At 41.7% G+C, this 16,845-nt stretch overlaps 1 protein-coding gene across 4 annotated transcripts in view; it reads left to right on the forward strand.

Annotated features, from left to right (window-relative positions):
* Positions 1-16,845, forward strand: part of Gtf3c2 (general transcription factor IIIC subunit 2) — a 34,799-nt gene that overhangs the window by 16,402 nt on the left and 1,552 nt on the right. For all 4 annotated transcript variants that reach the window (XM_004627407.2, XM_023710992.1, XM_023710993.1 and 1 more), the window contains 11 exons: positions 9,485-9,583; positions 10,178-10,405; positions 10,554-10,665; positions 10,840-10,948; positions 12,147-12,172; positions 12,345-12,474; positions 14,675-14,819; positions 14,918-15,079; positions 15,388-15,475; positions 16,101-16,229; positions 16,508-16,660. In XM_004627407.2, the coding sequence (XP_004627464.2) occupies positions 9,485-9,583; positions 10,178-10,405; positions 10,554-10,665; positions 10,840-10,948; positions 12,147-12,172; positions 12,345-12,474; positions 14,675-14,819; positions 14,918-15,079; positions 15,388-15,475; positions 16,101-16,229; positions 16,508-16,660 (1,381 nt within the window). The remainder of the gene's footprint in view (positions 1-9,484; positions 9,584-10,177; positions 10,406-10,553; positions 10,666-10,839; positions 10,949-12,146; positions 12,173-12,344; positions 12,475-14,674; positions 14,820-14,917; positions 15,080-15,387; positions 15,476-16,100; positions 16,230-16,507; positions 16,661-16,845) is intronic.

Genomic DNA, 16,845 nt, shown 5'->3' on the forward strand with positions numbered 1-16,845 from the left:
AGCAGAATCAAATGTTATCTTCAATCCTAGTGTAGATAGCATTAATTTCCACAGTGGCTGCACATTGATTTCCACAGTGCCTGAACCAGTCTACGCTCCTACCAACAATGAGAAAAGATTCCTTTTTCCCCATAGCCCCTCCAGCATAGTTATTGATTGATTTTTTTTAAATATATAAGCCATTTTGTCTGGGGCATTGTTTTTTTTTTTTTAAATTTATTTATTTATTTGTGTGTGTGTGTGTGGCCAGCTCAGCCCACCAGGGGGCGGGGCTGGCTGGCATGTGGTGCTGGGGGATTGAACCTCGGTCCCTTTGTTTTTGCTAAGCTTGTTCTAAGTAGGTGCTTTAGACCACTGAGCCATCTCACCAGCCTCAAATGGAATAATGTTTTTTTTTTTTTTTGTTCCTCGAATGCCTTCAGGGCACTTTTGGCCAGCGGGAGAGTTGTGAGGTTCGAACTCCAGCAACCTGAGGCTGACAGCTTTGTGGAAGCAGCCACTTAAAGGACTGAGCTAGGGCCAGGCCCCCTGGGGCGTTGTTTTGATTTGCATCTCAACACTGAATCTCAGTGTTGTTTAAATTTGCATCTGTATTATTTAATTTATATATTTTGTACAGGGTCTCACTATGCAGCTTGGACTGCACTAATCCTACTGTTTTCGCTCTCCTTAGCACTGGAATTACCGGTGTGCATCACCATGCCTGGTCTGTGTGCCTGCTAAGCATGCCGTGGGATGGGGCCAGCACAGCATGTAGGACTGGGGATTGAACCCTGGTCCCTGTGCTTGCCTAAGCAGATGCTTAGTCTGCTGAGCCATCTCACTGGCCCTTGCATCTCTCAAATGACCAGTGATGTTGAACATTTTTTCATGTATTTACTTGCTGTATATAATTCCTCACCTGAGAAGTGTATATTCATCTCAGATTCCCATTTTTGAGTGGGTCTCTAAATTTGGGAGGTCTGATATTTTTGAGAACATATTTTTTATATGTTCTCAATAGTAATCCTTTGTTTCAAGAACAGCTGGCAAACATCCTCTTGGCATGTACAGAGCCATTTTGTCTAGCAACATTTATTAAAGAGGCTTATCTTTCTTCCATTTAATGTGTTTGGCACTTTGTCAAAGGTAAGATGACTGAGTATGTGTGGAGTTGTTTCTGCATCTTACCAGTTCTGTTGATTTTTGGATCTGTTTCCCCCACTTCTCCCAGTATCATATTTTTATCACAGTAGTTTTGTAGTATAATTCCAAGTCAGGGATTGTGATGCCCCCTGCCTTGTTGTCTAGAATTGCCTTTGCTGTTCTAGATCTCTTCTGATTCTAAATGAACTTCAGGTTTATTTTGCCTAATTCTAGGAGATATGCTGTTGGAATTTTGATTGGAATTGCATTAAATCTGTACAACCTTTAGAAGTATGGCCATTTCAGTATGTTGGGTCTTCCTACCCAAAATCAAGCAAGGGATGTTGTTCCATTTTCTGATATCCTCCTCATTCTTTTTTCAGAATACTGTAGTTTTTAACGTACATCCTTTGTTAGGTTGATTCCTAGGTTTTTTTTTTTTAAGATGCTGTTGTGAAAGGCATCGTGTCTCAATTTCTCTCTCAGTGAGTTTGTTATTCATATGCAGGAAAAGGCTACTGATTTTTGAGTGTTGACTTTGATCTTTTTTTTTTTGCTGGCTCAGGGTGAGGGCTGGTGTGGCATGTGGTGCTGAGGATCTAACTGTGGTCCCTTGCACATGCCTAAGCTTGCTTAAGCAGCTGCTTTAGACCTTTGAGCTATCTTGCTGGCCCTGGGTGTTGACTTTGTATCCAGCTATGCTACTGAATTTGTTTACTGAGTCTAGCAGGTTTTTTAGTGGAGTTTTTGAGATCTTCTGTGTAGAGTATCATGTCATCTAAATAGTGATACTTTTAATTTCTTCCTTTTCTATAATTATTCCTTTTGTTTTTTTCTCTTGTCTAATCGCTCTGGCTAAAGTTTCCAGGACTGTGTTGAATAAGAGTAGAGACAGTAGATTATCCTTGTCTTGTTCCTGATTTTAGAGTGAAAGCCTTTCAGTTTTTGTCCATGATATTAGTGTTGGTTTGTCATAGATGGCATTACATTTGTTGATTTACATATTTGGTCTTGATGTTTAATCTTTTTAATGATTTGCTGCATTGTTTGGCAGTATCTTTCTTTCTTTTTTTGGTACAGGGTCTCATTATGCAGCTCAGACTTGTAGTGATCCTCCTATCTCAACCTCCCCAGTGCTGGGATTATAGGCATGCACCACCACCCCGGGTTTCGGTGGCCAGCATGGCTCACCTGGGGTTCTAGGGCCAGGCACGTCATGCGGTGCCAGGCATTGAACCTGGGTCCTTGCACTTGCCAGGCAAGCACTTAAACTGCCAAGCTATCTCCCCAGCCCAGTTGGCAGTATCTTATTGAGGATTTTTACATCTGTTTACATTAGAGAAATTGTCCTACAGTTCTCTTTTTTGGTTGTATTTCCCTGGTTTTGGTATTAGGGTAATAATTGCTTCCAGGAATGTAGAGTTTGAGAAGTAGTGGTGTTAGGTCTTTTCTCTAAATTTCTTGTACAATTCAGCAGTGAATCTGTGAAGGCCTAGGGTTTTCTTTTCTTTTCTTTTTTTTTTTTTTTTTTTTTTGGCAGAACCAGGGATTGAACTCGGGCCCTTGCACTTGCCAGGCAAGTACTTATTCTACTGAGCCATCTCCCTGGCCCCCAGGCCTAGGGTTTTTAATTATACTTTTGGTTTCATTGATTGCTGTTGGTTTATTTAGACTTTTTACATCTTGATTTAGATTTGGTAATTTGTATGTATCTAGGAATCTGTCCATTTCTGCATTCTGCATTTTACTAGAATTTTAAGTTTTCAAAATAGGTGTAGATGATCTGAATTTCTGCACTCTGTTGTGATTTTACCCTTTTCATTCTTGATTATGTGGATTTGAGTCTTTTCTTTCCTTTTTTTTTTTTTCTGGCATTTTTAAAATTTTTTTTTAATTTTTTTTTTCAAAGTTTTATTGATAAACAGCAATGAGACAGTTTCAAATCAAATCGGAAGTACAGTTTCAACAAATAATACACTGCATATATTCTTCTTAGTGGTTAATTGCTGTACAAGATGCGGACTTGTGATCCTATTTACAAACACCATTAGAACAAATCATTCTATTCATTAAGAGAATGCAACTATATATCTATCCCAACCTCTTTGAATACACAGATACAAAATGGACATTCATCGGTATACCCCATTTTTTCTAAGTTCCGTTATTGAATATTATAGGTGTGTAAACTCAGCAAAATATTCTAAAAGAGTCCAGTAGCCCATAATAGCATTGGGTCTTATATTTAACTGGCAATGTCAGAAATTATTGACCTGAGTCCCCCACAGCTCAACTTAACAGCATGGCTTTATTTCTTATATTTCGACTTAATACTTTTCTACTGGATGGTTAAGACCAAGGTAAAGCAAGACCTATGCAACAAGAGTTGTAGCTTTTTGGTCTGACTTTCCTTTTTTTGATAAGGTTAGATAAAGGTTTATTGGTTTAATCTTTCAGAGAATCAACTCTTTAATTCATCGATTCTTTGGTACTGTTTTCTTAGTGTCCAAAACATTTCTCTGATGTTTATAATTTCCTCCCTCGTATGAGCTTTTGGTTTTGTTTGTTTGTTTGTTTTTTGTTTTTTGGCGGAACCAGGGATTGAACTCAAGCCTTTGCACTTGCCAGGCAAGCACTTATGCTACTGAGCCATTTCCCCAGCTCATATGAGCTGTTGGCTTAGCCTGTTCCTCTGTTTTTTATATTTTTTAATTTTTTTTTATGTATTTGGTACAGGGTCTCAATACACAGTGTCTTTCTCTTGAATTATTCTCTTCATAAGAATGTAGTGACCTTCTTTATATCTCTTAATCAATCTTGGCTTGCAATTCACTGTCTCCAAATAAGATAGCTGCTCATGCTTTTTTCTGAGTTTCTGTTGCATAAAGTTATTGTTTTCTGGGGCCAGGGAGATGGCTCAGTGGAATAAGTGCTTCCCTGGCAAGAGCAAAGGCCTGAGTTCAATCCCTGGTTCTGCAAAAAAAAAAAAAAACAAACCAGTATTGTTTTCTGTTCTTTGACTTTCAGTCTGTAAATTTCTTTTTTAATTAAATGTATTTCTTGGGGCTGGGGAGATAGCTTAGTAGAAAGTGCTTACTTGGCAAGCACAGAGTCCTGAGTTCAATCCCCGGTTCCACCAAAAAAAAAAAAAAAAAGTTTCTTATATGCTGCATATTGTTGGATTTTGCTTCATAATCTATTCTTCCATCTGTATCTTTTGATCAGTGAATTGAGATCATTAACATTGATATTTATAACTGATATGTACTGACTTATCCTTTTCATGTTATTTTTTTCTTCCCCCTCCTTCGGTTTGTTTGCCTTGCTGATTGGATTCCAGATCTTCGGTTCATGAGTTGTAGTCCTTGTTATCTCTTTAGAATATCCTTCAAAACATTTTGGAGTGCTGGTTTGGTAATCATAAATTTCCTCAGGTGTTCCTTTGTTGTTGTTTTAATGTTCTCAGATACTATTTGTCATGAAAACATCTTATTTCTCCAACAGTTTTGAAAGATGGTTTTGCAGATACATCAGTCTGGGTTGAGGATTGTTTTTCTTTAGAACTAGTACTACTTCATTCCAAACCCTCGACTGGAGGGTTCGTGCTGAGAAGTCGGCTTTGATTCTGGTGGGCTTTGCTATACAGGTGATTTCTTTCTTTTCCCTAACAGCATTTAAGATTCCATTGAATTTCTGGAATCTTGATTATGATGTCGGGGGCTGGGGAGATGGCTCAGTGGAATAAGCGCTTCCCTGGCAAGCACAAGGGCCTGAGTTCAATCCCCGGTTCCGAGGGAAAAAAAAAAAAAAAGATTTTGATTATGATGTCTAGCTGTGGGTTTTTGATCATGGCTAATTGGAGTTCTTTATGTCTCACTTTTCTGTATGTCAAGTTCTTTTTCTCTTACCAGGGAAGTTTTCTGCCATGAGGTCTGTGAATTGTCTGTTTGTCTTTTAATATTGTGTTATGTTCTGCTTTTTCATTGATTCCAAACAATCTTAAGTTATTCTTTTTTGCGTCATCTAGCAACTGCTGGATTGATTCCTCATAGTCCCTTTTTTTTTTTTCCTAATTTTCTGCAAAGCTTTATTCCAGAGGGCTCAGTCCTTTTTGGCAGCTTCTCATGCTTACTCTTTTTTTTTTTTTTTTAATTTTTTTTTTTAAATTTTTTATTTATTTATTTATTTATTTGTTTATGTGTGTGTGTGTGTGTGTGTGGCCAGATCAGCCCACCAGGGGGCGGGGCTGGCTGGCATGTGGTGCTGGGGGATTGAACCGTGGTCCCTGTGCTTTGCTAAGCTTGTTCTAAGTAGGTGCTTTAGACCACTGAGCCATCTCACCAGCCCCATCATGCTTACTCTTGGCACAGATGTGCATCCTCACCCTTTTCTTGATGAACTTGAGGGTGCATTTGTTCTTGGAGCCCTTGAGCAGCTCCATGGTGGGCTGCTGGTAGAGGGTGAAGTCGCACACCTCCCAGATCATATCCCATGTGAACTTGGTGTGTTTGGTGAGGCATCCTTGACAGTGGCTGTGCCTCTGTTTGCTTATTTGTTGGTCACCTTATGGCCCTTGTTGAGGCCCACAGCCATGGGATAGCATAGCGCCATGGCTACTGTTCTTCAATGGTTGCTCTCCCTTGCTATTTTATTTTATTTTATTTTATTTTTGGTGGAACCAGGGATTGAACTCAGTCCCTTATGCTTGCCAGGGAAGCACTTATTCTAGTGAGACATCTACCTGGCCCTCCCTTGCTATTTTAAAGGAATCTTTCTTTTTATGATCAATAACCACAAGCCTGTGATCTGTATCTGAGGTCCTAGCCTCATGTTGGCTTAATCTGCTGTGGATGGTTTTGGGTTTTTTTTTGTTTTTGTTATTATTATTATTTTTTAGTCTTTTTGAGGCAAGATCTTGCCTTGCAGTTCAGGCTAGCCTTGAGCTCATTTTGTAGCCCAGTCTGGTCTCTTTTAACTCTCAATGATCCTTCTACCTCAGCTTGAGTGCTGGGATTACAGGTGTGTGCCAGCACGCCTGGTTGCTGTGGATACAGTGGTCCCTCACTTATTGCAGAGATTACATTCCAGACACCCCTGCAATAAGTAAAAATCAGCAAAGTAGCAATGTTATATTTATTTCGGTATTTATATATATTTTAAGGCTTTATAAGCCCCACACATCATACATATACCGTATGATACTGTAAAATCCTGTGATATAGCAAAAAATTCTGCGATGAATAATTTAGATTAATAATTTTTGAAAACGTGCAAAACAGTTGAGTCTATGAGAGTCAAACCACAAAATAGCAAGGGACTACTGTACTTCCAATGCAATTTTTATTTTCCTGGATATCTGCTTGAATCTGTCTACAGATTCCATTTCTTTCCTATGCTGAGCATTTGTAGTTTCCATAATGTTTTTATTATTATTTTATTATATTTTGTATTTTAGGACAAGGTGTACAGGGTCTCACTGCGTAGATCAGACTCATAGTGATCCTCCTGTTTATAGCCTCCCAAGTGCTGGGGTTACAGGTGTATGCCAGCATGCCCAGTCTCCATCTCTGACTCCGCGTGCCCTGAGGGCAGGGCCAGCACTGCAGGCCAGGGGATTGAACTCCCAGCCCCTGCATCTGCCTAAGCAGGTGCTTTAATCTGCTGAGCTATTTAGCCAGCCCTCCATAATGTTTTAGGCTTTTTTTTTTTTTTTTTTTCCCTGTATCTGCTCTAGAATCACTAAGCATGGTTTTCATTGTGGACACCATCTCTGCAGTTACCTGATAGATTCTGTGTCATTTGAATTTTTTTTTTCTAGAGCTTCATTCAGTTGTTTTGTTGTTAACTCTTCAGAGAGGCCAGGTGGGTGACTTTCTGATTATCCCGCTTCTGCCCTGTGGGTTTGCCTTTGGTGAACTGAACGTCTGGGGTTGCATTTTGTTTAAGTGTCTTCTTTGCTTTTTTTAGTTTAATTTCTGGGGTGATGCTTGTAAATTGCCTAACGTGGGTTGCTGTATTGCTAGTATTTAGAACTTTTAGGAAATGACTACTTCTGTGAGGTATCTTCCAGGTGTAAGTACTTTTTGGATTTTGTGTCTAATGCAAGGTCCTACATCTTCATTTTGTTAGGGATAAGAAGTTGCTAGGGCCAGCCAGATAGCTCAGTAGATTAAAGCACCTGCTTAGGCAGACATAGGGATCATGTTCGATCCGCAGTGTGCTGTGCTGGCCCTTCCTCTAGGGTGCGCTGAGATTGAGCATGGAGGTGTGTGCCTGTAATCCTAGTGCTTGGGAGGCTGAAAACAGGAGGATCACTCCAAGTCTAATCTGTGTAGTGAGACTGTGTAGACCCTGTACTAAATACATTAAGAGAAAAAAAGAAGTTGCTGTTGGGCCCAGTCCCTGGTTCTTTGGCACTGTTCCACATTATTTTCTATGACCCTTAGTATCAGTCTTGGAGTACCAGGAAGAATAGCTGTTTAAAACAATTATGTCAGGGGCTTGGGAGATGGCTTAGTAGAATAAGTGCTGAGTGCAAGGGTCTGAGTTCAATCCCCGGTTCCACCAAAAACAAACAAAAAACAATTATGTCACTTTTGGCTAAAGTGGGTACCATCAGCAGTAATGGTAGCAACAATCAAAGCCTAGAAAATGACAAAAAAGAATGACAAACTGAGGTAACCATTGATTTTCCAACTTTAACCATATGAACTAGATTTGTAGTTATGTAACAAAATCTGAAACTGACCACAAATTATATATAGTATATAAGTTCTTTTTTTTTTTAATTTTTTTTTTTAAATTTTTTATTTATTTATTTATTTATTTGTTTATGTGTGTGTGTGTGGCCAGCTCAGCCCACCAGGGGGCGGGGCTGGCTGGCATGTGGTGCTGGGGGATTGAACCGCGGACCCTGTGCTTTGCTAAGCTTGTTCTAAGTAGGTGCTTTAGACCACTGAGCCATCTCAGCAGCCCCAGTATATAAGTTCTTAATATGTCAATTTTATACTCTGAGGTTAAAATTTAAAAAGAGGTTAGAAAAAAGTTAGGTAAAAGTAGAGGAAGAGATTAGAAGTAAGGCTGGAGAACAAATGGGAATCACACCAACTTAGCGAAACTGATGAAGACTGGAGGGAAAGAGAGAAAGAAGAGATACAAAGAAGACCGGAATAGACCCACAACCACAAAGAGGCTTGAAACCATATTCATGCTTATGTAAAAACAAGATCAAATAAATATCAAAAACAAAAAAAGGACCACCACAACAAAAAACAAACAAAATTAAATAAGTCCATTCCCAGGTTTGTCTCTGCTATCGCTGGTAGACAACATGTGGAGACAGAGTCCCAGATCCATGCCAGTCTATCCCAGCAAGCCAGCAGTACCGTTTTGGTTGGGTAAAGTGAGCCTGCACCTTCTGACTGAGATTAAACTTATTTGGCCTGCAGCTGTCAGCTCATCTTCTGTGTGCCTGAGTTGGGAACTGCTAGATATAGCCAGCAGCTACTCTTGAGTTCTGAGTTCAGTCAGCCCCTCTCCAAGATGGCTTCTGGCCAATCTCATGAGACAACTGAGCCCACAGCACTCACTGCCAGCAAATGCAGTCCTTTATGTCCACTGGTCCCCTTCACTACTTTGTCTTTCCATGGAGGCCTCTGGGTTTTCCAGCTGTCATCAGGTCCGCAAGTGAACTGCTTCTCTCTCACAGTGAGTTCCATCTCAGGGAGAAGGCACTGCTGGCTACTTCCTTTTACTTCCTCAAAGTTTCTGTGTTCATGCCACAGATCCTTCTTGGCCCAGAAAACCCACTTTGCTCCTTGTGTTCCTGTGTTGCTATATTCCAGTGTCTGGATGGAATGGCCCCTTTATGGCCCTTTTTTCTCCAGACTTGACATGAATGAGATGCACCCATTGAGCCAGCTCCATCCAGGCCCTAGACTGCTGCAGCTCTGGGGCCTTGGGATCTTGCAGTCAGAGCATCTCTGAGTGTTGTATACTGCTCCACCATCTTTTTTTTTCTTTTCTATAATTTTATTGAGAGCTGTGAGACAGTTTCAAATCGAATTGGTAGGACAGTTTCAGTAGTTAACACAGGGCTGGTGAGATGGCTTAGTGGTCTAAAGCACCTACTTAGAGCAAGGTTGGCAGAGCACAGGGACCACGGTTCAATCCCCCAGCACCACATGCCAGCCAGCCCCGCCCCCTGGTGGGCTGAGCTGGCCACACACACACACACACACACACATATAAATAAAGTTAAAAATAGTTAACACATTGCATACTTCCTAGTGGTTACACTCCACCATCTTGGTGTCTCCATCTCTTCCAAATTTAAGCTGTTCCCTTTTCCTTCCCCTAGTGAAGCAGCTCCCTACCTGCCCCAGGAAGAGAAGTCTCCACTGTTTTCTGTACAACGTGAAGGCCTGTCTGAAGATGGTACACTGTATCGAATAAACAGGTAAAGATTACAGCTCAGCCCATGTTTCTTTTTTTTTTAAGACAGGACCTTGCTATATAGTTCAGGATGGCGTGGACTGACTATGTACCCTACGTTGGCCTTGGACTCACAGCAGTCTTCCTGCCTCAGCCTCCCAAGTGTTTGCATTATAGACATATGCCACCAGGCCCAGCCCATATTCCCATTCTAAGACACAGGAGAAATGGATGTTGAAAGGGATGAGAGATAAGTCCTGTCCTTCCTCTGCTACTGGTCTGGTTGTTCTAAAGATAGGAGACCTAGCTGGAATAGTGTTCTGTGCTGCTGGCCAGACTACTTGGGTCAAACCAGTTTACCAAAATTCACCTGCACTTACCCCTTGAGAGAGTGCTGCAGTAAATTTCAATGCACAGCCTCTCATCTTTGCAGATGGCCTGGAGCACAGACTCTGGGAAGGAGCTAGACGTAGCTGAGCACTGCTCTCACCTGTAGGATGTTTTTGATTTTGAAGCCCTTGAATAAGCCAGGTCATACTTGCTCCAAGTGGAGCTTATATTCTATCCTTGTTTCCATTTATTAACCTTGATTTCTGTCTCATCTTTGACTTTTCTCTAGGTTTAGCTCAGTCACAGCACATCCAGAACGCTGGGATGTGTCCTTCTTCACTGGGGGTCCACTGTGGGCTCTGGACTGGTGTCCAGTGCCAGAAGGGTCAGCAGCCTCGCAGTATGTGGCCCTTTTCTCCAGCCCTGACATGAATGAGACACACCCATTGAGCCAGCTCCATTCAGGCCCTGGGCTGCTGCAGCTCTGGGGCCTTGGGACCTTGCAGCCAGAAAGCTGGTGAGGTGGGGCTGGGACACTGCACGGGCAGATGGGTGTGGAGGAGGAGGATGGGGAAAGGCTTAGCCTGTGCTGAGATAAGGGCAGCAGAGTTCTGCCAGCCTTAACCCCTGCTTCTTACTCATTGTCTCCATGTGCTTCTCTCTAGTTCTGGCAATAGGGCCCACTTTGTCTATGGGATTGCTTGTGACAATGGTTGTATCTGGGACCTCAAGTTCTGCCCCAGTGGAGCATGGGAACTTCCAGGCACCCTTCGTAAGGTACTTTCAAGTTGACTGTGGGTTGTCCTGGGGCTTGGTAGAAGCCCTGGGAGTTTTCAGGAGTGAGTGGACGGAGTTTGTCCAACAACTCCGTGTCATATTTTCAGGGACCAGGACCTCAGAGGTTTTTCTGAAGGCAGCAAGCCTCAGTGCAGATCTGGTCTCACCCTCTAGGCTCCTCTCCTGCCCCGGTTGGGTCTCTTGGCTCTCGCATGCTCAGATGGAAAGGTGCTTCTGTTCAGTCTGCCCCATCCCGAGGCCCTTCTGGCTCAGCAGCCCCCAGGTGAGTAGTGCAGTAGGGAAAACAAGGCTATAGTAACTGTGGCCAGCACTCAGCAGGCGCCCTTCACCTCTGCTGTACCTGCTCTGGTCTTAGTCTCTAGCACAAAACCTTACTGATTCCCATTGCTCGCGTGGTGATTTACTTTGTTTGATCTTCATTGAGGTGGGGCTCCTTCTTTTGCAAGGTTCTAGCTAAAATCTTTCAGCACATTACCTTGTATCTCCCTTGTTACCTGTTCTTCTCTGCCCTCAGCCCTTTTCCCCTCTGTTACATGTTTTTTTTTTAAATAATTTTTTTTTAATTTATTTTATTTTTTTTATTTTTTTAAATTTATTTATTTTGTGTGTGTGTGTGGCCAGCTCAGCCCACCAGGGGGCGGGGCTGGCTGGCATGTGGTGCTGGGGATTAGAACCGCAGTCGCTGTGCTTTTGCTTAGCTTAGCTTGTTCTAAGTAGGTGCTTTAGACCACTGAGCCATCTCACCAGCCCTCTCTGTTACATATTAATTGGCTCTATAAAGAGCTGCCCCAACTAAGGCTGACAGATGGAGTTTGTCTCCCCCAATTTTCTTGTTCCTGCCTCCTCAGTCCTGCCATTCCCCCCACCACAGATATATACATAATCTTTTGGTTCTTAGGAGAGAATTATAGCTGAAGCTGAGATCAGGGAAAAAGTAGCTCCTATGTGTTTTTCAACAGTATTAAGTATAGAAGTCATCTAGGTTTGAGCCCAGTTAGAGGAGTGGGTTGAAGGTGGAAATTGGGAAATAAATGAAAACAGTAAATATAGGTGTTTCCTTTGGGAAGTGAGCTAGGAGGGTGCTGGTCATGTTAATAAGGACAACTAAAGGTTTCTATTTGTGAGTTTATAGAGGAGCCATCAGGACTTGTTTACATGGAATATAGGAATGTCCAACAAGAAGAGAGCAAGTGAATAATGTAGAACAGAGGGATAATGAGCAAAGTTCTGGAATGAGTAAGAAGGACGAGACAACAGGGTGGTGGGATTAGCCATTCTGTCTGGAGGAAGGGTACTGTCGGGTATGACACAAGATGGAGCAGATGGTGGTAGAGTCAGAAGTTTGCAAATGGAAGGGTTGGGCTTCAAGGCTAAGGAAAAGCATTTGTCCAAAGCCTGGGGCCTGCGGAGCTCAGCAGGCTTGGATCCAAGCATCAGCTGCTGTTGTTCTTCCTTCACAGATGCAATGAAGCCTGCCATCTATAAGGTAAGGAAGCTCCTACCTCAACCAAGGTTCTGGGCGCTTAGAGTTTCACCTTACCAGTTCCATGGTGAGCCTTCTGCTTCTGAAACATGCCTCATCCTGGGGGCTTAAACTCTGGATTTGAGCCTTCATTTCAGACCTTCTTGCCCTAGTCCCATCTCTTCTGTCCCTGCAGGTACAATGTGTGGCAACTCTGCAGGTGGGGTCCATGAAAGCTTCAGACCCCTCTGAATGTGGTCAGTGCCTTAGCCTGGCCTGGATGCCTACCAGGCCCCACCACCACCTGGCTGCTGGATACTACAATGGTAAAAAGCAAAATAAGTCAGAGTTACTGCTTTTTAAACTTGTTTTATATTATCCTGCTAAAAAGCTTGCCTGCCCTTCCGTTCTCTGTCTCTCTCTCTGTGTCTCTGCCCTCCCCCCCCCCCCCCCGGGTCCCACTGTGCGTCTCAGGCTGGCCTTCAGCTCACTTTTGTATCCCAGACTGGTCTCAAACTCATAAACAATTCTCCTGCCTCAGCCTCCAAGTGCTGGGATTACAGGCATGTGACACCACACTCAGCTAATTTATATACTTTTTTTTGTTCTTTCCTTTTTTGGTTCAGAACTTGACATACGTAAGTATAAATACTCTTAACAATGTAGAAAAGAAACAGTCAGTCGAAACTGGGTGTGGTAACACATGCCTGTAATCCCAGCGCTGAGGAGGCTGAGATGGGAAGATCACTATGAAACTGACCCTGTACCAAATACATAAAAAGATTTTTTTTAAAAGCCACTGGAGGGCTGGGGAGATAGCTCAGTAGAATAAGTACTTGCCTGGCAAGCACAAGGGCCTGAGTTCAATCCCTGGTTCCGCAAAAAAAAAAAGCCACTGGAATTTTTTTCCTCAAAAAAATTGAGTGATGAATGTAAGTTCATTGAGACTGTTCTCTAGGCATATATAAAAGACATATTCTCAAGGAAACTGAAGCATCTTATATAGCAAATAACCACTAGGAAGAATGTATACAATGTGTTAATTATTGAAACTGTTCTACCAAGTTTATTTGAAACTGTCTCATTGCTATTTGTTTTTCAATAAAATTATGGAAAAAGCAAAAAAGAAACTTTGAAGATTAGAAAGCTGGTATGGTGCCACATGTCTATAATCCTACCTATAATCCTAGGACCAGCTTGGGCTATATAGTGAAGTCAGAGTCATCCTGAACTACATACAAAAAAAAGATTTAAAAAGATAAAGATAATAAACAATATAAAGCAGTTGAAATTACTTTTTTAAATGACAGTTGGATTTTTAGACATTATCAGACTTTTTGCTAGAAGATAAGGAAATTATCACTCTTACCTTTCCTCTCATGTGATTTTTTTTGATTGTGTGTTTGCTTGGTTAGTGTCTTTTATTTTTGCTTTGCTTTGTTTTGTTATAGTTGACAGACTTGCTGTGTATGCAGTTAGCCTGCAATGTGCAGGGTTACAGCCTTGCACCATCACATCCAGCCTTTGTCTGTCTTTTTGATGCTATCCTGCTCTTTTTAATGCTTGTGGTGATTTAATGAGGGTCTCCCCTAGTCCTCTTATCTTAGTTTCTCCTCCATTACTGAATTACTATATTTTTATTAATTACCTGTATTATTGTGGACAAGTTTTTTGAGAAAGATTATAGGTACTATATTCCCTGAGTTTAGGTATAAAAGGTATTTTAGCTACAAATATTTTCCTGGCTATTATTTTAAAGATTTTGTAATTGTTTTTTGTTTTATCAGAGTTACACTTTTGAGTAGGTACTCATATTTGCATTCTGCCAAATTAGTTTCTGTTTGTTTTCTTCTCCTCCTTGCTTTTGGCTCCTTGCTTGTTGTCCTTGTCTTACAGCAAAGTTAGCAGACATTTTCTATAAGGACCCAAATAGTAATAATTTTAGACTTTGTGGGTATCTGGCCATTGTTGGAACCACTCAGTTTTGCCATTTTAATGTGGAATCAGTCCTAGACATGGAGTAAACAAACTGGTGTGACTGTTCTAATAAAACTGTTTACAAAAACAGGTAGCAGCTAGTTTGGTACATGCATTGTCAACTCTTGTTTTAAAAGGTCTTGATTTTTTAAAAATATCTTTATTTTGATGGAGTAGAAGTTACTAGGTACACTCAGCTTCTCATCTTTCAACTGCATATCTCAGGTTAAGCTGTTACTTTTTGTTCATGAAAATTGGGACTAGAATATCAGGTTGAGTCTTTACAATGTGGAAGTAGTATTAAGCAGTTCATTGTGAGCCCCACATTCTTATTTTATTGTAATTTGGACCTACCACTAGAAGACAAAGATCCTAGGAACCCAGAGAAAGAAATCAGAATAAAAAGTAAAAACAACCTGCCTTTAAGGCTGGGTGAAGTGGCACATTCCTGTAATCCCAACATTCTGGAGGGTGAGGCTGGAGGCTCACTGAGTTTAAAAAACAAAAAACCCCTCCCTTTAAAGCCTACGTATCCCACCCCTACCATAGGCATGGTGGTTTTCTGGAACCTTCCTACGAATTCACCACTACTGCGGATACGGCTTCCTGATGGCTCCTTAAAGCTCTACCCCTTCCAGTGTTTCCTAGCCCATGACCAGGCGGTGCGTACACTTCAGTGGTGCAAAGCTAACAGGTATGGAGTAGGAGATCTGTGGTGGGAGTGTGGAGATGGGAAAAGGCTTGACTCTTCGTCCACATTGGTTCAAATTGGATATATTCCCATATTTTTAGCCATTTCCTAGTCTCTGCGGGGAGTGACCGGAAAATCAAATTCTGGGATCTTCGGCGACCTTATGAACCAATAAACTCTATCAAGCGCTTCTTGAGTACAGAACTAGCCTGGCTGCTACCCTACAATGGTGTCACTGTGGCTCAAGACAACTGCTATGCCTCGTACGGCAAGATGGAGCTAAGAGTTCTGGGGACAGGCCCTAAGGGTTGGGATACAAGTATGCCAGATGGCTGTGGGGGGAGAAGGGTTGAGTTGGCTCACTGAAGTAGTGTGAATTCTGGAAGGACCTGAGGAAACAAAATGAATCTTAACAAATCTTAAAATAATTTTTTTTTTTTTATATTCCCCCCCTTAAAATACAATTTTATAGGGGCCAGGGAGATGGCTCAGTGGAATAAGTGCTTCCCTGGTTCCACCAAAAAAAAATAAAATAAAATTTTATTTTTATTTCTCTTTTTTTTTTATACAGTTATGGTCTCTGTGGAATTCATTATATTGATGCTGGTTACCTTGGTTTCAAGGCCTATTTCACTGCTCCTCGAAAAGGCACTGTCTGGGTGAGTACCTCCCTTCCAGTCTTTGTTACACAGGAAAATGGTCATTTTACCCCCTAGTGGTAGTCAGACGGTTTAGATAGGAGAAGAAAATGATGATACATGGTAACTGTATCAGCAAGGACATGGTTATAATCAACTTTTTTTTTTTTTTTTTTTTTTAAATGAAACTGGGAATCGAACTTAGGGCCTTTGCATTCACTTTTTTTTTTTTTTTTGAGACAGGGCTTGTTGAGTTTTATTGAGTTTCCTGAGCTGGGCTCAGACTTGCGATTTTCTGGCCTCAGCCTCCAGAATGCTAAAGTTGGGGCTGGTGAGATGGCTCAGTGGTCTAAAGCACCTACTTGGAACAAACTTCACAAAGCACAGGCACAGCGACCACAGTTCAATCCCCAGCACCACATGCCAGCCAGCCCTGCCCCCTGGTGGGCTGAGCTGGCCACACACACACACACACATATAAATAAATAAATGTTAATTAAAATAGAATGCTAAAGTTTTAAGTGTGTGCCACTATGCCAAACTGATAAACTCGTGTGTGTTTGTATACTACTCCCTCAAAACTGTGCAGTCGTCAGTTCACAGAAAATGAATGAACAAATGAATGAAATATGTCTCTTCCTATTAGAGTCTTTCAGGATCTGACTGGCTTGGGACAATAGCTGCAGGAGATATATCTGGGGAGCTCATTGCAGCTATATTGCCTGATATGGCATCGAACCCAATAAATGTCAAGCGACCAGCAGAGCGAAGATTCGTACGTATATGAACATCTAACGGCTGCACCATCTGTCGGATCCTAATCTACATCCCTTCCCAGCTCCTGGTAGAGTACAAATTAGTACTCGGTCTCCCAGCCCTGATATCACCTTGACACAGAATTATGTATAATCATCCCTACCCTACTGCAACTGAGCACATATTGAAATATACTGCTTTCTTCCACTGTTAAGACTTTCCTGCCCCAAATATTTCCTCTCTGCTTTTATTTTGTGTTCAGTATTATAAAATCTAATCTCATGATCTCCTTTCTAGCCTATATATAAGGCAGATCTGGTCCCATATCAGGACAGTCCCGAAGATCAAGATCTTTGCTCTGCTTCATCTGGGATCCCTAATCCTCCCAAGGCTCGAACTTACGCTGAAACTGTCAACCATCATTACTTGCTCTTTCAAGACACAGATCTGGTAAGTTGAGGCCAGAAGAATGAGCCTAACATTAGCAAAGGTAGAAAACTTTAACCCTGGGGCCAGGGAGATGGCTCAGTAGAATAAATGCTTCCCTAGCAAGTGCAAGGGCCTGAGTTCAATCCCTGGTTCCGCGCTTCCCCCCCCCCCCAAAAAAAAAGAAAAGTTTAGGGCTTATAGAGTAG

This window comes from Octodon degus, unplaced genomic scaffold (assembly GCF_000260255.1).
Source record: "Octodon degus isolate 3935 unplaced genomic scaffold, OctDeg1.0 scaffold00019, whole genome shotgun sequence".
Classification (NCBI taxonomy): domain Eukaryota; kingdom Metazoa; phylum Chordata; class Mammalia; order Rodentia; family Octodontidae; genus Octodon; species Octodon degus.